At 36.5% G+C, this 23,471-nt stretch overlaps 2 protein-coding genes across 6 annotated transcripts in view; one reads left to right on the top strand and one right to left on the bottom strand.

Moving 5' to 3' along the window:
* The window catches only part of gnal (guanine nucleotide binding protein (G protein), alpha activating activity polypeptide, olfactory type), a 74,452-nt gene extending 72,033 nt beyond the window's left edge, over window positions 1-2,419 (top strand). The window contains exons 11-12 of the mRNA XM_046833546.1: window positions 1,673-1,740; window positions 1,988-2,419. Coding sequence (XP_046689502.1) covers window positions 1,673-1,740; window positions 1,988-2,134 — 215 coding nt within the window. The 3' untranslated portion in view covers window positions 2,135-2,419. The remainder of the gene's footprint in view (window positions 1-1,672; window positions 1,741-1,987) is intronic.
* Window positions 2,420-2,956: 537 nt separating this feature from the next.
* mppe1 (metallophosphoesterase 1) overlaps window positions 2,957-23,471 on the bottom strand; it is a 34,446-nt gene continuing 13,931 nt past the window's right edge. Inside the window, exons 2-10 of one of the 5 annotated variants that reach the window (XM_046833545.1) lie at window positions 21,200-21,318; window positions 20,826-20,934; window positions 16,179-16,282; window positions 16,017-16,097; window positions 15,825-15,933; window positions 14,868-14,936; window positions 11,852-11,974; window positions 5,917-6,057; window positions 2,957-5,251 (exon numbers count right to left, since the gene is read on the bottom strand). In XM_046833545.1, the coding sequence (XP_046689501.1) occupies window positions 5,069-5,251; window positions 5,917-6,057; window positions 11,852-11,974; window positions 14,868-14,936; window positions 15,825-15,933; window positions 16,017-16,097; window positions 16,179-16,282; window positions 20,826-20,934; window positions 21,200-21,231 (951 nt within the window). In that variant the 5' untranslated portion in view covers window positions 21,232-21,318 and the 3' untranslated portion in view covers window positions 2,957-5,068. The remainder of the gene's footprint in view (window positions 5,252-5,916; window positions 6,058-11,851; window positions 11,975-14,867; window positions 14,937-15,824; window positions 15,934-16,016; window positions 16,098-16,178; window positions 16,283-20,825; window positions 20,935-21,199; window positions 21,319-23,471) is intronic. The other 4 variants (XM_046833540.1, XM_046833541.1, XM_046833544.1 and 1 more) reach the window with 4 other exon arrangements.

Genomic DNA, 23,471 nt, shown 5'->3' with positions numbered 1-23,471 from the left:
TGGTTTTGAGCCCCTTCCATACACCGCTGACATTGTTCTGCTGCAGCTGATCCTCCATCTTCCTCCTGTAGCATGCTTTTCCTTCCCTGATCTTCTTCCTCAGTTCTCTCTGGACAGTTTTCAGCTCTTCCTTGTTTCCTGATTTAAACACCCTCTTCTTCTCTTTAAGGAGAGTCTTTATATCAGGGTTTATCCATGGTTTGTTGTTGGGAAAACACCGTACAGTCCTGGTGGGTACAGTATTCTCCACACAGAAGTTAATGTAGTCCGTAATACAATCTGTTAGACTGTCAATATCCTCCCATGTGGACTGCACAATTCCTCCCACATAGTTGTTTCAAAACAGTCTTTCAGAGCCTCATCGGTCTCATCAGACCATGTCGTCACTGTGCGGGAGGTAGCTGGTTGCCTGCATACAAGGGGTTTGTACACAGGTAGGAGATGAACCAGGTTGTGATCCGATCTTCCCAAGGGGGGGAGAGGTGATGAAGCATAGGCCTCCTTTGAGTTTGCATAAAATAAGTCCAGTGTTTTATTGTCTCTGGTGTGGCATGAAACATACTGGGTGAATGTGGGCAGAGTGGAGGATGGAGGGCATGATTAAAATCTCCAGAGATAATGAGAAGGGCATTTGGGCTCTGTGTTAACAGTCTGTTAACAACAGAATGCAGGACTTCGCATGCCGATTCACCGTCAGCAGAGGGGGGAATATACGCAGCTATCGCGATAACATGCGAGAATTCCTCGGCAGATAGTACGCCTCATGCTAGCGGCTAACAGCTCAATGTCCTTACAGCAGATCTGTTCTTTAATAGTGATGTGTCCAGATTTACACCATCTATTATTCACAAACACTGCCAGTCCTCCTCCCTTTCTCTTACCGCTCTCCATCGTTCTGTCCGCGCGCAGTAAATCAAATCCATCCAGAGCCATGGTCGTGTCCGGTGTTAGCTTGGTTAGCCATGACTCCGTGAACAGCATGATGCTACACTCCCGGAATTCCCTCTGATGCCGGGTAAGAGCCGCTAGCTCGTCCATCTTGTTGGGTAAAGATCTTACATTTCCCATAACGATGGACGGGAGAGTTGGTCTGTAACGTCTACCTCAAATGAAAATTGGGAGTCCACATCAACTTGAGGGTGCATTGTAATTAACACAATTATGTAGATATATAAATGTGAATACTATTTTTATTTCTATTTTCCAAGATTCTATTTTCCACTAAAGGTGTGGTCAATAATCTTATTCATAATGAAAATTATAGTATTCATTTAAAATTAAATGCAAAATAAAACCACTTTTATTAGAAGTCAAAAAGTACTTTCTAATGTAAAAATATAACAGTAAAATTTTTTTTGATTGTACATCTAAAAAATGTTGTGAAAAAAACACTGTGTAGCATCCCCTATAACAAATTTTTGAAATGTTAGTTATTAAATTAGCTTATATTTTTCTTAAATATTTACATTTCCTCAGTTTATTCTCTCTGATACAATGAAAGTGGTTAATGTAAACAAAATGTAAAGCTGCTTTAACTTTAGATATTTTAAACACAATGCAGTTTTCCAACTTCCTGAAAATGTTAAAGGTTAAAGGATGAAAATGCTTGCACACAGGATGTGATTTTGAATTTGAAGGACAAATGTTGATATATGAACACTCTTATCCACAGTGACCCCTGATGCTGGGGAAGACCCAAAAGTAACCAGGGCCAAGTTCTTCATTCGGGATGAATTTTTGGTACACTCTAAATCTATTGCATTAGTGTTTAATAAAGCTTGACTCAGTTTAAATGACAGTGTAAATTAGCTTACTTGCATTTGTGTTTAATTATTTGTGTAAATGTTTCTTCCTAAGTATATTTTTTCTACAGTATTTGTTTTGTGTGTACCTTCTCATACATTAAAAAGATAATTATATTTAAATTTTTGTTTGGTCATCTTCAAACTGTTTAAGCAACTTAAGATTTGTGTATGCCTTTATGCAGAGGATCAGCACAGCAAGTGGTTCGGACAAACACTACTGCTACCCCCATTTTACCTGTGCTGTGGACACAGAGAATATCCGTCGTGTCTTCAATGACTGTCGTGACATCATCCAGAGGATGCATCTCCGACAGTATGAGCTTTTGTGATTGGCTGCCACAACCTGTCTATTCTCCAATCAGATCACTTCTTCTCCACTCCAAGATTTCAGCAGGAATATGTGAACTACTGATGAATGACAATGTTGTGATTTTTTTATTTTCCCCTCAACTTATGATTTACTCCACTTTATCTCCTTATTTATAGAAGTGTGTGTGTGTATGTGTTGGCACCTGTATTTCTTAAGTTTTGAGAACATTTTATTTTGATATTCTACTTGATGTGGTTGGATGTTGACCAGCCAACCGAATTAAATCTGTGGTGACTTTAGGCAAGGAAGCCTGTTCTTTGCAGTCTTCTAAAGGTCTTTTAGGAGTACTTGACATAAGGGGTGGATAATGCACTATTGCATCAGGTTCCTGACTGAAATGCCGACCAAGAAGCGTAATTCACTATGTAGCACTGCTATATTTATTACTTGTCACAATTCTCTTTATTATCTTTTTATTGTGTTTGTATTTTTGTTAATTAATTTTCTGTCAGAGGTGCAATGTTGCAGGATGCAAGGATTTTAAATTGATTAAAGAGCACAGGCTCAAGTGTAGACATGTAGGATCTTTGGAATTGAAGTCTTCTGCACCTCGATACTTTCTGCATAAGAAGACTAAATGGCCAAATGATAATTACTTCTCTTTGCATAGAGAGCTTTTTGACATGGGGACAGAATGTGTATACTGTACAGTAAATACACACAATTTTATTATGCTAAGGAATGTGTAAGTTTGCTTTATCTTGCACATGCCTAAGAAATGTAATGTTATTTTGTATATCTTTATTGAAAAAGATAAATTCTTGTAGAAGCTCCTTGTGCCTTTGATTACAGCTGTACCTGTAAATGAGGATTTAGATATAAATACAGTTCTGATGGCGCTGTACAGCTTGATGTCAAATATTACCTGCAGCACAGCCTACTGATGGGGAATATCGCTCTTTCTTTCTAGCTCCCTTGCTCGCTCGCTGTCTCTATTTGTGGAAATGCATTTCTCTCTAATTTTTTGAAGAAAATGGAATCATACGGTGTTTAGTACAAAATGGAAATTAGACAAAAAAACTTTATACATTATGCAAAAATTAGAGATTTCAAAGTTGAAAATCTAAAATGTGTTTTCTTTCACTGAGTTTCCTTTTCCCTATCAAGAATCCTTGACAGATTTAAAATTGATTGGAAAACATATTTGGAGCCTACTGAAATAGTAGGATGCATATTTGTAGACATGAAATGTGTGTGAGGTGAGAACACAGGCTTACAGCTGTAAATGTGTGTATGCATGTGTGTGCCTGCATGCATGTGTATACCCACATCCCCCATGTTGTGTTTAACCTAAGTTGTACATCAGCATTTTTATATTTATATATGTGTACATATACATTTATAAGGCTATAACAGAAATTATATTGTATAAACCTATATGTATAATTCTACATAGAGATGTGTGTGCCTATGCGTATACATATTTATGAATGTTTAGTGAGGTTTTATGCATAGCCATGGATATAGATAGGGTGTACTGTAGGTTTCATGGTCTGTTAACCTTCAGTAAGACACTGATTGGCCATCCTCACAGCACCTGGAGTATCGCAGGGCCTTATCCAGCATGATTGCACAGTAAAATGTGAAGAAATACAAAGAGGTCAAAATTTGATTATTTTATTTGTGGGGCAATGTCCTTATTACCTACTTGTAAAATAGTTAACTACACATTTATCTACCTAAACATTATGCATACTTCTTTGTCATCAAACCCAATTCTTTGTAGTTTAAAATGCATTTACTACTCACCTTTTTAAATAATTTGTCAGAGGCAGCTTAACTGGGACCTTTATATAAATAAAAGACCCTTTAATAGTTAATTGGGTAGCTTAGAGTTTTCAGAGACCTAATAGGATTCTTAAAATCCTCTGATAGGGTTCAAGCATAAAAACACAAAAGGTATGACAAAGTGATTTAACCTTATTATAATAGAGTGGGTACTTATGATTAGCAGGTTGTAATTTCAAAGACCAGACACATCAGAGAGCCACTGCCTGGTTCCTCAAATACCATCAAGCCTCAGAAAATTAGATAAGAAAATTTCACTTAAGGGAAAAAAAAAAAAAAAACACTGACCACCCTAGCCTACATGTTGACTTTTTATATTTGGCTGTAGTCTTTGTTCATCACATTTTCTAGAAAAGAAAATTCTACTGATTAAAAATAAAAATACCAGCTATATATTGTTTTGTGGTTCTCTCATATTTACCCAATAATTACATAATCACATGGAGGATCAAAAGTTGTATGACAAAACTAAAGATTAATAGATAGGCTAAATCTCGTTCCTCTTAAGATTCTCAATGTTCCATGAACTATTGAGTGATTGACTGAGATGAAAATCCAAAACTTAAGACGTCAGATTTATCAGTTTTTTTGTTTGTTTCTTAATTTTTATTTTAATAAAGAGGCATAATAAACATCCATCATGTTTGTTTAGAATGGAGATGTCAGAGGAAATGTAATTTTGCAAATAAAATACCTTTAAAAGTGTTGGTGTTTATTATTCAACCAGTAGAAAAACAACACCCATTAAGTGGATATACATTTATTTTATTTTATTCTCTTGGTTCTACATAATACTTTAGTCGAAGAATATAATTTTCATTTAAAAGAAAGCAAATGTAAATGTGGGTAAATAAAATTAGTAATGTAGAATGCATCTATACAATATTGTATTATCTTAATTGGATATGTATAATAATTTCACATAATAATCATAATAAAATGCATAAATAAAATAATATAATATTCTAAAAGTAATTTAATTTAACACATTAGCAGTGTCTAAACTTGGTACATCAGTGCTCAGACTTCAGATAGCATGGACATCACTGTTTGTAAATTAGATATAATTCTAACAGTCTTACTATGTATTCAAATGGGGTGTGTTTCACAAAGACTTTTTCTTGCCCAAAAGGTTGTTTGATATGTGCAGTGTTCCTTGGAAGAGGTGTAGATGTCCAAGTGTAATAAGGACAATCACAACTGCACTGCTGCAGTATACTGCTATGATACTGCTCTCCTCTGGCAGGAAACATTTGGAGAGTGCAAAATCAGTTGGGGAAAAGGTGCCCTAAACACACAAACACACGGAAGCATTGCGAGGGTGGGGGACAAATAATATGCATAATGGAAAATATCAGAAACATAAATATGTAATTGACTGCTGATTTTCTTAAGTGTATTGCATTTCCCCTCTTCAGTTTATGCTGTTATGCTGAACTGATCAAAGAAGTGCTGCATATTAACTAAATTAAGCACTCTAAAACTATGGTGAACAGAAAAGTTGGCGAGTATGTGCCCATGACTATAATAACCAATGATGCTTTTGGCTAACAGGAGAATATTCAGCTGTTGTAGCTCATCCTCAAGGTTTATTGTGTTGTGTATTCTGGTAACCATTTGTAAAAAGTGTTTGTTTTACTACACTATTTTGTGTAAACTATATTGTGTGTAACATTTTCAGTTCTTCTTACACTAACAACATGCAACGGTTAAAGTCATAGAGATCAGGGGTTTTTTTTATTATAAATGTTGGATATGAATACAAACTGAAGTTTTTGGTCTGCATCTTCATGATTTTTTGTGCTGCTGACAGGATTGAATAATTGCATCAGTGTGCAGTTATAGCTGCAAATCTGCATTGCTACATTGTTACAAGTGTTACTAACTGCATTAAGTTATGAGGGCATATTGTATTGTATTGTATTGTATTGTGCATATTGTATTTAATATTACCAGGATGAAGCTTGGGTTGTTCCGGTTTCTCCAGCTGAAAGATGGGACACTGATCTCCAGGAATCGATTCTCATGAAAAACCTCACAGCTGCTGTGGGTGTGGCCACTCAGAATAAGGCGGGGCTGGAACCAACTCAGTAGCTGAGCATAAGAAAAAGCTGTTTACTACTTCAGTTGAGAATTTCTGTACAAGAATATGCTAGATAGATTTGTTCAACAAGAAAAACATGTCTTAATGTCTTAATGTAATCTGTTTATGGGTGTAGAAGATGGCATACCATTTACATTTCATACCATTTAAGCCCAGTGAAACTTTAAGCTTTCTTATTTAATTAATCCCTTAAGATTTCTTATCTATATTCTATTCTATTTGCTTAAAAGCAGTTATTTAGGCTTCACTTGATGACAAAAGCTCTTATATTTTATTAGATATACTTTATTTTGGGGCTTGCAAGTTTTAGGCAGATGCTTTAAGGTAATAATGTTTTTAATCAAATTTGGTGTGCCTTTTGGTTTCAAACCAGCATCAATTCTTACACTTGTACACTTTTTTACACTTACACAAATTTAGGGATCTTGTAGGATCAAAGTTAGATTATGATTAACCAATTATACCAAACCAATGCTAATGATAAACAAAAACAACTGTGTTAAAGTGTTAAAACTGGGTAAAGAACCACCAATCTCTGCTTCTAAAGGTAGGGTTGTGGAGGACAATGATATTGGTAGCAATGATATTGATAGCAGTGATATTGGCAAAGAACTGGCAGAAACCAGTGGGACCCAGGGTACACCCATCTGCTGTCTGAAGAAGGCAAAACAACTCAACTATAGGAACTGGGTGTGGAAAAATGGCAGTTGGTGCTCTAGACTGATAAAAAAATTAAGGTAAATATATAAATATAAGTTAAATATAATATTATATATATATATATATATATATATATATATATATATATATATATATATATATATATATTTGGCTGTAGCATGAGTCAAGCTGTTTGCTAAAGAGCTGTAGGCAAAGAGTAATGAAAGTAATGGGAGTCACAGAACCCTGATCTCAACATCATCAAATCTGTCTGGGATTACATGAGACAGAAGAATTTAAAACAGCCTACATCCCTCGCCACATCCCTCCTCACCTGCTGCCGCATCTCCTATTACTCCTGCCTACTTTTCTCATCACTCTGTCGATCCGAATTTTTGCCAACCTCTTTCTCTTATGCTCTCGGGCACCTCCTCATTCTTTGTCTTGCTTTCTATTTCCAATTGTGACACCAAGTGCCTTTCTAGCTGTCTCCCTAATCACTTCTGCAGTAGTTGCCCTATCATCCACACCTTATCACCACCACCAAACTCCTGTCTGACCTCTTCTCTAAATCTCATACTAGTCTTCCTCCTTAAGTGTCCACCAACTTATTCTTCTTTTAGGCCTCACTCTCCTCTTCTTCTTCACCTCCAAAACTATCCTACAGACCACAATCCGATGCTGTCTAGCTACACTGTCCCCTGCCAACACCTTACAGTCTCCAATCTCTTTCAGGATGCATTCCCTGCATAGAACATAGTCCACCTGTGTGCACCTTTCTCCACTCTTATATATCACCCTATGCACCTCCTTCTTCTTAAACTAAGTGTTCACCTCTGCCATTTCCATCCTTTTAGCAAAATCTACCACCATCTGCCCTTCCACGTTCTTCTCCTTAAGGCCATACCTACCCATCACCTCTGTTTCATTCCCCTACATGCCCATTAAAGTCTGCCCTAATCACCAATCATTCATTCCTAGGTACACCTTTTACCATTTCATCTAACTTACTCCAGAATGTTTCCTTCTCCTTTATCTCACAGCCCACATAAGCACTGATGACTTATCATTACCCCTTCAACTTCCAGCTTCATGTTCATCACCCTATCAGAAACTCTCTTCACCTCTACCACACTCTTACTGTACTCTTATTTCAGAATCTTCTAAAACAATTAATTCCTTGTTGGAGTTGCATGGAGTAACTGATATATCGCATATCCTGAAATCATACTTCTAGAGTCTTTTAATTATTTTCTGTAGCTTATCATACTTATACACGCGTTGATTTTTTTTTTATTGTTGACAGTAAACTTGTTCCTCCAGTGAAGTCCTCATACAGAAGGAATTTTTGCACCATTACTTTGTTAAATGTTTAAAGCATATTTATGTGAAGAAAAAATTTCTCGTTCTGTTTACACTAAGAAGTTGCGTGATAAAAGGCTTTTTAAACCTTCTGAACAAATTGGTATACAAGACCAGTTTAACACCCAACTCCATCATTATATGATGAAAGGACTTTTTGAAATCTGAATATAACCTTTCCATCACCCAGGCTGAGCAGCTTCTGCTTAAATCACACCATTTTGGTGATAAACCAGGTAAAGCTAGCTAGCACTACAACTTAGACTTGCAAAAGATTTTAATAACCCAAATCCAAACCCAAGAAGGTAATATTGTATCAGACACCAAGAAATTGATAATTAATTTAAATCTTTTTAAACCTCATTGTCAGAATCCCTTAAAGATCTTAATGTTATCAGTTTTTTTCTCATAATAATATTATTAATAATAATAATAATAATAATAATAATAATAATCTCAACATTGTATGAACCTATTAGTTTAGCTGAAATTTTGAAATCTATTACACAAATGCAGAGAGGAAAATCTTAAGGCAGAGACCGCTTTCATGCAGAGTTTTTTTTATTATATTTCCCCTCTGCTTCTCTCAGTCTTTGAAGAATCTCTAAATAATGGTGCTCTCCCTCCTTCTTTGTGCTAGACATTAATCTCTCTTTTCTAGACTTGTACAAGGCTGGAATGGGCTACAAGACCATCAGACTGTTGCCTTGGCCATGTGTTTTGTGTCAGGAGGCCAAGAGGTTCTCATCAAAGATTCTGCAGTGCATGGCCCTGTAGTTCTGGGCTGATCCCTCGCCTTTCTCAGAATCTCCTTACTCCATGTGGTTGAGATTTTGTATGGAGCTCCAGAGCATTTTTTTCTTCTTCTTCTTTCAGCTTCTCCCATTAGGGGACACCACAGTAGATCATCCGTCTTTATACCCCCCTGTCCTTGACATCTGCCTTTTCATACCAACTACCCGCATGTCTTTCCTTACCACATCTATAAACCTCCTCCTTGGCCTTCCTCTTTTCCTCCTACCTGGCAGTTCCATTCTCAGCATTCTCCTACCGAAATAACCCATGTCCCTCCTCTGCACATGTCCAAACCATCTCAATCTAGCCTACCTCACCTTGTCTCCAAAACGTCCTACATGCGCTGTCCCTCTACTAAACTCATTTCTAATCCTGTCCATCCTCGTCACTCCCAACAAAGACCTCAACATCTTCAGCTCTGCTACCTCCAGCTCCACCTCCTGTCTTTTACTTAATGCCACTGTCCCTAAACCATACAACATAGCAGGTCTCACCACAGTCCTATAAACTTTCCCTTTCACTCTTGCAGATGCCCTTCTCAAATCACTCCTGCCACTCTTCTCCACCCACTCCACCCTGCCGCCACTTTTTTCTTCACTTCTCTAACACACTCTCCAATATTTGCACTGTTGATCCCAGGTACCTGAACTCCACCTTCTACACCTCTTCTCACTCACACACATGTACTCTCCCACCTACTGACTCATTCCCCTTCTCTCCAGCGCATACCTCCAGCTCTCCAGGCTCTGCTCCACCTGCTCCCAACTCTTACAATATCATCAGCAAACATCATAATCCAGGGAGACTTCTGTCTGACCTCATCCACCAATGTGTCCACCACTGCAACCAGGGAAAGGCTCAGAGCCGATCCTTGATGCAGTCCAACCTCCACCTTGAACCAGTCATACATATAATCAATTCCCCAATTAAGCGAAGAAAGTCCTAACATATTTAAAGAGACAATCCAATGATATTGCATTTGTTCAAGATACCCATCTCACCTACCATGAACATATGAAGCTACGAAGGGACTGGTGGGCTATATCTTTTATTCTTTATTTTTGTGAGCAGTGCAGTATTGCTAAAAAACCTAAAAATTTAAGTTAAACTCCATCGAAAAAGATTAGTGGATTAGGTTTTTCCATGTAAATTGTGTTATAAATTTGAATAAAAAATATTAATTAAAAAAGAAATTATATTATTATATATATATATATATATATATATATATATATATATATATATATATATATATATATATATATATATATATATGCAGATGTATGCAGATGACACCACCGTGGTCGGCCAGATCGACAACAACAACAAATCGGCCTACAGGGAAGAGATCCGTAATCTGGCAGCATGGTGTGCCACTAACAACCTGACCCTCAACGCCACAAAGACCAAAGAGCTCGTTGTGGACTTTCGGAAATCCAACAGCAGGGGACATCTACTAGTCAACATCAATGGAACTGAGGTAGAGTGAGTCTCCAGCTTTAAGTTCCTGGGAGTTTACATCTCTGAGGATCTGTCCTGGCAGCAGAACACGTCAGCTCTAGCCGCTTCATTGAGAGCATCCTGACCGACTCCATTACTGTATGGTACGGAGGCTCCACTGTGTGTGAACGTAAAGCCCTGCAAAGGGTGGTCAAATCCCCCCAACGCATCACTGGCACCCAACCTGCCATTGAACACCTTCACCACAGCAGATGTCTACGCAGAGCTCAAAACATTATCAAGGACTATTCACATCCCAGTCATAATTTGTTTAACCTCCTTCCATCAAGAAGGAGATACAGGAACTTAAGCACCAGAACCAGCAGGTTCAGGGACAGCTTTTTTTTCCATCCACCATGACACTACTGAACTCTACACTACACCGCTAAATCACTACAAAACAAAACACTGTATATAACTTCTGTAATATACATGTACATATTACATAGTATATCTTTTTTACTCCTCAGTACATCTGCACTATTTTATCTATGTGTATATTTATATCATTACTGTACATTCTGCCCAACATTTCATTCATTTATGTGTATACAATATATATATATATATATATATATATATATATATATATATATATATATATATATATATATATATTAGTAAACTATAGTAAACTGCACTTCTAGTAGATGCCAAACTGCATTTCGTTGCTGTGTACCCGTACAATGCAATGACAATAAAGTTCTATCTATCTATCTATCTATCTATATATATATATATATATATATATATATATATATATATATATATATATATAAAATGAAGAAAATAACACTTGTCTGCTGCCCAAACATAGATAAATCGGCATTCTTTAATAACTTAAAAAAATAAGTTCAATTAAGCTTGCCACAATTGAAGAACAGTGACTTTAATTTGGTCTTGAATCCATTAATGGACCGTTCCTCAACCATATCACTGGCAATCACTCTAAATCAAAAAGATTACTAATTTTATTCTGCTGTCCATAATACCTACTCAATAATCAATGTTTTTGGCATCCCAGATAACCTTTTTATTGATTTATGTTAATAGATTGGAACATTTGCTGTTTTAATGCCTTTTTTCATCTTTGTATCTCTTTGACTGAATAGTATCAATAAAAAGAGTCAAACTCTGTCCCAACGTTTTTTAAATGTTTAAATTCACAATTACCTTATATTTTCCATAAAAGGTTGCATTTCCTCTGTTTAAACACTTATGTGGGTTAATAAGATTTGCAAACCAATGCATTTTGTTCTACATACATACATATTGTTTGCATTTATACCCAAATTTTTTTGGAATTGTCCCCTAATAAAAACTGAATAAAGTGCATAACCCACTTTTGTAATAAAAATGACAAAGCTTCACCAATAAAAACATACAAGTTTTTTTCCCTTGCATAACAAATCGGATTTTAAGAATATTCAAAACCTACCTTACAAAAGCCCCACCATTTAACCTCACCTTCTTTGAAGCATTCTGAGAGAGCACATCATAGCGCTCCTGAAAGGACTGGTAGCGTTCACTGAATGGTGCTGCATCTTCACCAGTGCACTCGGCATCACTGGCACGGTATAGAGGATAGTGCTAAAACACATCCGTAATATTTTTAATGGAAGATTTGCAATATATTCAATGCAATTAATTTATTCAAATTCAAATGTGATTAGGCTATTTGTTTTGTACGCATTACAGTGCTATGTTTCTGTGTGCTATGATCATTTTATTAGTCAAATCTACTTTGGATCTACTTTTTACTCCATTACTAGCTAATTATCTGCTATGCATAATTTTCTATCCCCCTTTACCCTGTCAATCCATACAGACCACTACTAATCGGATATTCATTAAACAGCATTAGCAATGGCATTATATAGGGTATAAATCTTTAATGAATGCATCAGGTTGTGTAGAACTGTAGAACTGCTAAAACAACATCAAGCAACATCAGTCAAACTAATAAAGCACTTGTGAATTATCAGAGGTGGAAAGTAGTAGAATACATAGATTCTATACACTAATAACTATCAGTAAAATCTAGTCTGTTAATGGGTAAATATGTAAATAAAATTAAAGGAAATAAAATAGCACAGTGAAAACTACTACATTATAATCACAAGAAAGTCAGAGATAGACAAGTCAGACAGAAGTGGTACAGAGAGCGGAAAGCTAAACCTGTCAAATTCTGGTAAATTTAAAAGAATTCAACATGTTTAAGCGACCACTTCCACTTCAACTGCAAGAAAGGCAACAGCTTTATTGAGCATTGTAAGCTCCGTTCGCCCAGAGAGTGAAGTAATAGCTTATAAAAACTCCACATCAATCCTGTACACACATGTGGAGGTCAGTTATATAATACCTGTACTGTTGTATTTTGTAGATTAGTAGTAGGCTTTAATCAATTTAGCCAAATATTTAACCAATGTCTTTTCAGCTAATTTGCATTAGCTGTATTGGCTCTGCATTGGTTGTAATGGCACTACAATGTTTGTAGCAACCTGCCTGTAACTAGTAATTGATTGTGCTAATGCCACTGATATCCCATTAAAATGCAGTTTGTAATCTCCTGGTAGTATTTTTGTCGTTATACAAAATAAAAATAAAATAAAATAAAAAAGGAACCTCAACTATTTCTCAAGCTATTTCTCTATTTCCTAAGTCCATCCACTTCCCTGTAGCATACTGCTAAAGATCCCGTCTCCCATGCAGTTGAACCAGGTTGAACTCCTGTTCCTGGCAGCAGTCAAATATTAAAATGATAATTTGAATTTGAATATTTTGATCATCTACAAAACATAAAATTAAACATCATGAAAATATCCAGAAATCTCTGTGTGCAAGAGACAAGGGCAGCATTTTTTGATTGTATGCCCATGATCCTCAGGCCCTTGGGTGGCACTAAATTAAAAATAGGCTTGATTCTGTAATGGAAATCACTTTATGGGCTCAAAAACACCTCCAAATATTCATGCCTGTGAACATAGGTCAGCGTGTCAAATTCCTTTTTATTCTTTTCAGAAACCATGGACATTGCAATTCCTGGACTATAGATGAGAGAGACCATTTGGCTTATCATCAGCGCTCAGTAAAAAACATTCAAATCTCTGATGGTATGCGAAATGGGCAGTTTGCAGATCACGCAAGTAGTGTGATACTGTGTTTTCATAGTAGAAGAGTCCAGATCTTTAACAGATTGAACACATTTGATGCATCGTGTAATAAAGGATACAACAAATAAGACCCAGGATTGTTGAGCAGCTAGTATCATGTATTAGACTCGAATGAACTTACTAATAAATTTACTGGTATGCTAGATTACAAACTTAAGATAAAACTCTTGACTTTCACAAAGCAAACTTGGAAAGTGCTAATTTAAGTGTTTAAGGAAGAGGTAGGTCTTCAACCGTTGCTTGAAGATAGCCAGGAACTCCACTGTTTGGACATCTAGGGGAAGTTCATTCCACAGCGTGGTGCAGTGCGAGGTGTGATGAGGTCTCTGAGGTAATATAGTGCTGATCCATTTTTGGTCTTGTAGGCAAGCATCAGTGTTTTGAATCTGATACGTGCAGCTACTGGAAGCCCGTGAATGGGAGCGCAGTAGTGGGGTGGTGTGAAAGAACCTAAGCAGATTGAACACAAGTCGTGCAGCTGCGTTTTGGATAATTTGCAGTGGACAAATAGCATTCAGAGGTAGACCTGCCAGCTGAGAGTTGCAGTAGTCCAGTTAACAAATATATACAGACTGTTGTAAATAAAAGAGGTCTTGCTACACAGTGGTAACCTGTGAAAACATTTGTGAAACATGTTGTGACTATCAAATTAAAATGACCTTATTTCCTAAGTTAAAAAAGTACATGTTTTATGAATAAAATATCAGTTAAAGCAAATCATTGTATTCTGCTTTTATTTAAATTTTACATAGTGCCTTAACTTTTTTGGACGAGGTATTTCAGTACTGTTTCCACCTCTGATAATTATTAACACAAATGGTTCAGTATCCGCAGGACTACTTCTGGCATGTAGCAACATTTGTATTTTGGTACAAAGTGGGCAAAGATTACACTGCAACCTTTAAACAAAAAACACATTCACACATTTTTATATATATATATATATATATATATATATATATATATATATATATATATATATATATATATATATACATACACATACACATGGGAGTAAATGCTGGGATATGGGAAGGTTGTGAACAATATTTGAGAGAACTAGGCCTTTTGTGTACATAGAAAAAGTATTAGATCTTTGTGTTCAGCTCGTGAAAAATGGGGGCAAAAACAAGTGTTGCGTTTATAATTTTGTTCGATGTATAATTAAATTCTGTAATTTATAAACTGTATTTTGCAACAGTGTTTTTTGAGATTTAAATGTATATTAAAATATATTTGCAAATAAAAACAACAGCAGTTTTTTAGTCCCTGCCCTATTACACAAACATCTTATAATCATATATATTTACCTGAAGTATGATTGGAGGTGTTGAATCATTCATCTGCATGTCTCTGCAAAGTCTTATACCATCAGACTGCTAAAAACAAATGTAACACTGTTAACCTGTATGCGGAATATAATTTTATATTCAATCCAAACACACATTCTGCACCAATTTTCCAAAGTGAATTTCACACATTATCTGGGGGGAAAAAACCTGAACATCCTTCAACCTTCATGGAAGGTTCATGGACCACTGCTACCAGAAACAATCAATTTCTAACTAAATTAAAAATCTATCAAGAGCTAAATGGGCACACAATGGATACTGGAGAAGGATGAAATTATGAAACTAAATAGAACCCACAGTCTGGAGTTCTATTTCTGTTTAGAACTTCCTTCACTTGAATAATCTGCTGGCCCTTAGAATGGCCCAGATGTAGAGTCAAAAAACATAGACCAAGAGACTTCAACAGATTAAGACGAACAGATAAATTATTGAAAAAATTGCCCATGTCCAAATCCATTCTTCAGTTAATACTGACATTGAATACTATTTGTTTAAAGAAAAAAGTCATGATTAACCATGAGGATCCCACCATCCTGTATCAACCAGATAAATGATGTACTCCCTTTTCAGTCTAGTTCCTCTCAAGGAACTTTCTCATGTTATAACAGGTAAACTATGTTGTCACCTCTAGCTTGCGCATTAAGTTCTGAATCTGTATTCTTAAATCTTGTAAAGCTACTGTTTATCACTGTAGATTGATAAAAGCACTATATAAACAAAATCCAATTTAACTGAGATAATCAACATAGTCAACTCATTTATATGCTGAACTGTGTGTTTCCACAAGAGTATGCGATATAGAGGACAATTTGTTGCCTTTTTTCTTACAAATTAAAAATATTTAATTTTCTTTTTTTTTTTAATTATATGACCAAACTATTACAGACCTAATTATAATGATTAATCAGGTTTTACCTGTGTGGAACAGTTAAGTTGCTGAGCAAAACTGTATAGTTTGTCCTCCACACTCTGACAGATGGGACAGTGATCTCCATGTAGTGCCACACTGTTCACCAATAAGAAACTATATACACAAAAACAGTGTACAAGAAACAATGTGCAGAAACCTAGACAGATATTGAATTAATTCAACATGAAAAAGCTTACTTTACTCCTTTCTTGGTAAGGATCTGTGCTGATGTCATGTTGAAAACATTCTCAAAACGTTTAAGTTTATAGGCGGTCATTCTATTTGGGAGACAGCAAAGACAATGCAAAGATTTTTTAATTAAAGCAAGAATTATAATTATTAACAAACATTAAACTTACTCGTGATGAAATCCGATGTCATGGTTGCCAACAAGAACCACAACTTCAGTGTTTCTGGGGTGGCGGAAGATTTGTTTGAAGCGCCTTACATCATCTTCCCAGTCCTAAGAAAAAATAGGTAGTCAAAGAAAAAAATTGCCTTACACCCAAATAATTTTTATTATTTTGTATTACAGGTTTGCAGGGTCATACAAAATGGTGCTGTTTATAAAGAGGTGGCACTCGTGATTCTAATAAAGTGAAGGAATTCAAATTCATGACAGTTACTTTTAAAATGCAGAACCTATGTATTGTGCAAATTTCAAAAACTTAAAATAAAATTTTTTTAATATAAAAAAAAAACAAAAAAAAACAAACACTGTATTTTGTAAACCAACTGGCAACTACACAAAAACTATCCCTTTCCCCTTTAACTTAACTTCAACAACTGAACAGCATGCAAAGGCTTCTGATTGGAGAACACGATGATGTTCTTTTGTGTGGTCACCTGATCCACACACCTGTTGATGTGGTCAAGAACAGAGTTGGTGTAGATGTTGATGTTGGTGAAGACAGTGGTGACCTGTGCAGCAAATTTACTCCAGTCGGTGTGTGAGAACTGCTGCTGGATAGAGGTGTCCGCCCCATCCAGCCAGACTTCAAAAGTCCTGATTGTGGGTTTCACACTTTTGATGACTGGCAAGTACTTGGGCAGTAGGAACAAAGAGATGGTCCAATTGTCTGAGATGGGGGAGAGGTGTGACTCCGTAAGCATCAGCCATACTTGTATATAGAGTGGTGTGAAAAAGTGTTGGCCTTTCTGATTTCTTTTTTTTTTTTTTGCATGTTTCAGATCATCAAACTAATTGAAATATTAGTAAAAGTTAACACAAGTGAACACAACATGCAGTTTTTAAATTAAGGGTTTTATTATTGAGGAAAAACAAAATCCAAAAACACATGGCCCTGTGTGAAAACGTGTTTGCCTCCTAAACCTAATAACTGGTTGGGCCACCCCTAGCAGCAACAACTGCAATCAGGCATTTGCAATAACTTGCAATGAGTCTGTTACAACGCTGTGGAGGAATTTTGGTCCACTCATCAATGCAGAATTGTTGTAATTTAGCCACATTCGAGGGTTTTCGAGCATGAACCTCCTTTTTAAGGTCATGCCACAGCATCTCAATAGGATTGAGGTCAGGGCTTTGACTAGGCCACTCCAAAGTATTCATTTTGTTTTTCTTCAGCCATTCAGAGGTGGATTTGCTAGTGTGTTTTGGATCATTTCACTTCAGCTTGAGGTCACGAACATTCTCCTTGAGGATTTTTGGTGAACAGAATTTATGATTCCATTTATCACAGCAAGTCTTTCAGGTCCTGAAGCAGCAAAACAGCCCAAGACCATCACACTGCCACCACCATATTTTACTATTGATATGATTTTCTTTTTCTGAAATGCGGTGTTCAACTTTTGTCTCGTTAGTCCACAGAGTATTTTCCAAAAATCTTGGGGATGATCAAGATGTTTTCTGGCAAAACTGAGACGAGCCTTTATGTTCTTTTTGCTCAGCAGCAGTTTCCATTTTGAAACTCTGCCATGCAGATCATTTTTGCCCATTCTCTTTTTATGGTAGAGTCATGAACTGTAGGGCCTATAGTTCTTTGGCTGTGGTGTCATTTGTGACTTCTTGGATGAGTCGTCGCTGTGCTCTTGGGGTAATTTTGGTCGGCCGGCCACCCCTGGAAAGGTTCTCCACTGTTCCATGTTTTTGTGAATAATGGCTCTCACTGTGGTTTGCTGGGGTCTCAAAGCTTTAGAAATGGCTTTATAACCCTTTTTAGACTGATCTCAATTACTTTCTTTCTCATTTGTTTCTAAATTTATTTGGATCCCGGCATGTTGTCTAGCTTTTGAGGATCTTTTGGTCTACTTCACTTTGTCAGGCAGGTCCTATTTAGGAAATTTCTTTAATTAATCCTTGGTAAGTAGCTAGATTTGTGAGGAAATCTTTAAATTCTATGAGAAAATCAGAGTAGGGCCCTGGGGGTCTATAAATAATAATTAATGGAAGTGACTAGACCTGCTTTCGGACACTAAATATTTTATGTTAGTGTAAACAACTTCAAATGTTTAAAATTTGTGTTTAGTTTTTTTTTTTGTACGACGCTTAGATTATTATTATAAATGGCTGTGACTCCACCTCCTCTTTCATTTAGAGGACTATAACTATACCCAGGGGGACTTGATTCATTTAATGCTACATATTAAATGATTAAATGCAGCATTAATCCACGTTTCCGTCAAACACATTATATTAAAGCCCTAGGTGGTAATAATTTCATTTATAGTCAGCGCTTTTGACTTGAGAGATCATATTTAAGAATATTTAACAATCCTATCTTTTGATCAGAGGTGCTGGTTGTGCATTCATTCTTTAGATAAGATATACCTTTATTCGTCCCACAGTGGGGAAATTTCTCTGTTACAGCAGCAAATAAATAATTAATGCAAATATATAAAAGAGTAGACACATACTATAGTATACAGTCAATACACAACACAATGAATAAATACAAATAAGGAAAAAAAAAAAGAGACCACTAGTAATTAGTTATGCACGTATTGCAGGTAATATTCCAGACAGGTAATATTGCACGTATTGCAGGTAATATTGCATGCTGTTAATATTGCACGTTCTGCAGGTAATATTGCACACATTTAATATTATTACACAAATAAACAATAATAACAGTGTGTATTTTGGTGACTGGTTCACTGGGAGCAGCTTTGATTCTAAAGTCTAATAGCAGCAGGGAGAAAAGACCTTCTGTATCGCTCCTTCAGACACTTAGGATGTAACAGTCAGTCATTGAAGGAGCTGCTTAGTGATAAAACTGTTTTATACAGGGGGTGTGAGATGTTCTCCAGCAATGATGATAGTTTTGCTACGATCCTCCTTTCTCCCACCTCATGTACAGTGTCCAAAGAAATCCACAGAACTGAGCTGGCCTTCCTGATCAGCTTGTCCAGTCTCTTCCTGTCTGCAGTAGATATGCTGCTGCACCAGCAGACCACAGCATAGAATATGGCTGAGGCCACCACAGAGTCAAAAAAGGTCTTCAGTAGCTCTCCCTGCACTCCAAAAGACCTTAGTCTCCTCAGCAGAAAGAGTCTGCTCTGCCTTTTCTTATATATATATATATATATATATATATATATATATATATATATATATATATATATATATATATAGATTATTATTATAAAAAGTTCTTTGGTTTTTTCCCGCGTTTATCTGTAGGCAGCTCTGCTGGCACTAGTCTACAAAGTTCTGTATCAGTCCTCTGTACTTCCTGTCATCATCATCCGTGATCAGACCGATGATGGCAGAGTCATCAGAGAACTTCTGCAGGTGACAGGTTGATGAGATAAACATGAAGTCTGCAGTGTAGATGGTGAAGAGGAACGGGTCTAGGTTAGGTGTGTTGTGTGTAGACTGTGAGCTGATAGCAGTGCAGAGAGAGGTGGGGCGGGAGCTGTGCTTGGAAGCAGAGAAGGGGGATTGCAGCAGGGGGGACTGGATGGGGGCAGGGGAGGGTAGCTGATCAAATCTGTTTAAGAATAGATTAAGATTATTCACCCACTTCTGGTCACCCTCAGCCTGAGAGCTGGGCTCCTTATGACCAGTGATGGTTTTGAGCCCCTTCCACACACTGCTGACGTTGTTCTGCTGTGTTCTGCCTACATCTTCCTCTTGTAGCAAGCTTTTTCTTCCCTGATCTTCTTTCTCAGTTCTTTCTGGACAGTTTCCAGCTCTTCCTTGTTTCCTGCTTTAAAAACCCTCTTCTTCTCTAAGGAGGGTCTTTATATCAGGGTTGATCCATGGTTTGTTGTTGGGAAAACACTGTACAGTCCTGGTGGGTACAGTATTCTCCACACAGAAGTTGATGTAGTCAGTGATGCAGTCTGTTAGATTGTAAATATCAAAAATATAAAAAAGGATTGCACTATTCCTCCCATATAGTTGTTTCACAACAGTCTTTCAGAGATTCTTATTCAATTGAATGTTAATTAGACTTTCTTTGAATTTCTACATTTTGGTTTCACTCGGGAGACAGACACAGTCTCAATTTGGTCGACCCTGAGTACAGCTAGCAGATGGTCGGGTTAGCCTGTCTGTCTGCTCCCTGGCTTTGTTCCGGTCGGATAAAGGGCTCGCTGTGTTGCAGCTTCCTTACGAGCTCTAGTGGGTCCAAGGTGAAAATAAAGTCTGAAACAGAAGTCCGAAGTCCGAAAGTTTGTGCAGATATTACCAATATCCAAGAGTGACTGTCTGTGAAATGTTATACTTGCATACAGTGATGTAAAAAAGTGTTTGCCCCCTTCGTGATTTATTTTTTTGCATGTTTGTCACACTTTGTTATAGATCATCAAACTAATTTAAATATTAGTAAAAGATAACACAAGTGAACATAACATGCAGTTTTTAAATGAAGGTAGGGAATGAAGGAAAACCAAATCCAAAACTACTTGGACCTGTGTGAAAAAGTGTTTGCCCCCTAATAACTGGTTACTAACTGGTTGGGCCACCCTTAGCAGCAACAACTGCAATCACAACAATGGAACCTGATACTAAACTTCTGGCCCCAAAAGTCCTACTACATTACCTTAGTGGAGCTCCATTTGCCTTCATCAAAAATATCTCCCAGAATAAAGACCATCTCTGGCTTGTACAGAAACAGTGCTGTCTGAAAAGATCTCTCCATCTGCCACTCCCTACAAGGAAACGTATTTAAAAAAAAAAAAAAAAAGAAGAAGAAAATTACAGCATTTGTCACATATACACTACAGTAGATGTTTTTGTATGTACATCATAAGCTATTTGTAATGGATAGACCTGATTTTTGCAACGAGTTTACATTGGGAAAGCATACATTCTACATCTGCAATATTTAGTGTTATTCATAATATTGGGTAAGCATAAGAATCTGCCTAAATGACTGGGCCATGTGGGATATTCATAATATAAAATAGTTAATACCTTCCAAATGTGGTCCATTGAGGAACAACCATATGCCCAAGACTTACTGATATATGTGGGGAGTGAATGCTAGCCCAGGCTAGTATGTTCTTTCAGAAAAGCCTCTGTAGCACAAATTGCTGAAAGATATGAAATTAAATGATAGAAAGCTGTCAGAACATGCAGTGCATCACAATTTACTGTGTTTAGAGCTGCACAGCCTGAGACTAGCCAGAGTACCCATGCTAACAGTTTCCATTGCCAAAAGTGCCTATAATGGACATTAGAGCATCAGAACTGGACCATGAAGCAATAATAGAAGGTGGCCTTATTGGATAAAATCATGTTGTTGCGATCATACTGGCTAAGAGGCAGAGTTAGGCAGTAGGTTCACCAAATAAAAAAACAAAAATGGCTTTATTCTGTCACAGTCAAGCTTTTGCATTTTCCTTCATCTGTCAGTGTTTAAGCCACACACTTAGAAACATTGAGCTATAAATCTCCCTTTCTCTCGATGCTCATTTCTTTATCCTTTTTACTTTGCAACTTGGACAGCGCATTATTTAAATCATACACAGGTGTGTGATCATTACCACTTGCTACCTCTGCCTCTGTCTTCTATTCACAAACAGGCACTTGGCCACATGCCTGCTGCCACACATTTTTATTTACATGATGTGGACTGTTGAGTATGTGTGAATCGATTACTTGCGGATGAAATGGCACTAGGATACACTATAGGAAGAAGACAAGCTTGCAGAGGCAGTTTGATGCTCCAAGTAATGTTTTGTTTGGAAACCTTGAGTCCTAATATTGATGCAGGTGTTATTTTACCACATACCTAAACAATGTTGCGAATAAAGGGTTTCAAGGTGTTTGGTATGTCAATTATATTGAGTATTTGTGGATGTGTGATCAAGTATGAGAATTCATGGAGGCCCCACATCTCTACATACAGGATCCACAGATTATGCTACTAACCTCTTGGCTCCAGATACCACAGCACAATAACAGAAGTCCAGTCTCATTAAGTCCATTAATCATGGTCTGAGCTGCAAAAGGGGGCCTACTCTGTTTTAATATTTTGGTTGATTGGTGTATATGTGCATAGTTAATTTGTATAGTTAAGTTCAAGTCTTCCTTTTGTCTCATTACTTCTGCTTCATGACAAATGTCATACTTGTAGTTAAGGAAAACATTTTAAATGCATATTAAAAATGCAGTGAATAAAAATGGTTAGACATTTGCCATTCAAAATAGAACATAGAAAATAAAACAAATGTTTAAACGTTTTAAATTTTACAATTTTAAAGAAAAGAATAAATTAATTTGAATTTACTGCTGCAATACATGTCAGAAAAAGTAAGGATAAAGGCAACAAAAGGCTGGAAACGTAAGTGTTACTAAAAAGAAACAGTTGGAGGATTTTGCAATTAATTAGGTTTAATTAAGTTTGATTGGCAAAAGGTCATGACTGTGTATTAACAACTCAGAGGTAAAGACTGGCAGAGATTTACCAATAGTGTAGCAATTTAAAAATAATGTTCCACAACATCAAATTGCATTTTGAATATCTCATTATCTACATTACATAATATGAAAAGATTTTTAAAAAATCTGGAAGATTTACTGCACACAAGAAACACCAGGTAAACACCACAATTTGTATTGCCAAAAATCTGGTGATACAATACATACGTAACCACTCTGGACCCATAACATTTTGCATATCGCCCAAATAGCTCTACATAGTATGCCATTTCCACAGTGCTTTATTCTGCCCTACCTTACCTGCACAACCCAGACACTTACAGTTAACCCTTCCAAAGTACTAGTCTTAAAGCTAAAATAGCTTGCCACCAGCACACACCTCTCTAACTGGCAGAGATGGCAAAAGGTGCACACATTATATACACACATACAGCGAGGAAAATAAGTATTTGAACACCCTGCTATTTTTCTAGTTCTTCCACTTAGAAATCATGGAGGGGTCTAAAATTGTCATCGTAGGTGCATGTCCACTGTGAGAGACATAATCTAAAAAAAAAAAAAAATCCAGAAATCACAATATAATGATTTTTAAACTATTTATTTGTATGATACAGCTGCAAATAAGTATTTGAACACCTGAGAAAGTCAATGAAAAAAAAATAGTGCAGATGTAATGAGGAGTAAAAAAGATATACTATGTAATATGTACATTGTATGTATAATTGTACAGAGGTTATAAATCAAATTAAATATTTAATTGCAACTTAATCACACATTTCTATCTGTTCTAAATGTACCATAT

The sequence above is a fragment of the Silurus meridionalis genome, chromosome 21, assembly GCF_014805685.1.
Source record: "Silurus meridionalis isolate SWU-2019-XX chromosome 21, ASM1480568v1, whole genome shotgun sequence".
NCBI lineage: Eukaryota > Metazoa > Chordata > Actinopteri > Siluriformes > Siluridae > Silurus > Silurus meridionalis.
Note: the sequence above shows the minus strand (reverse complement) of the source record. Positions and strands in the feature narration are given on the sequence as shown.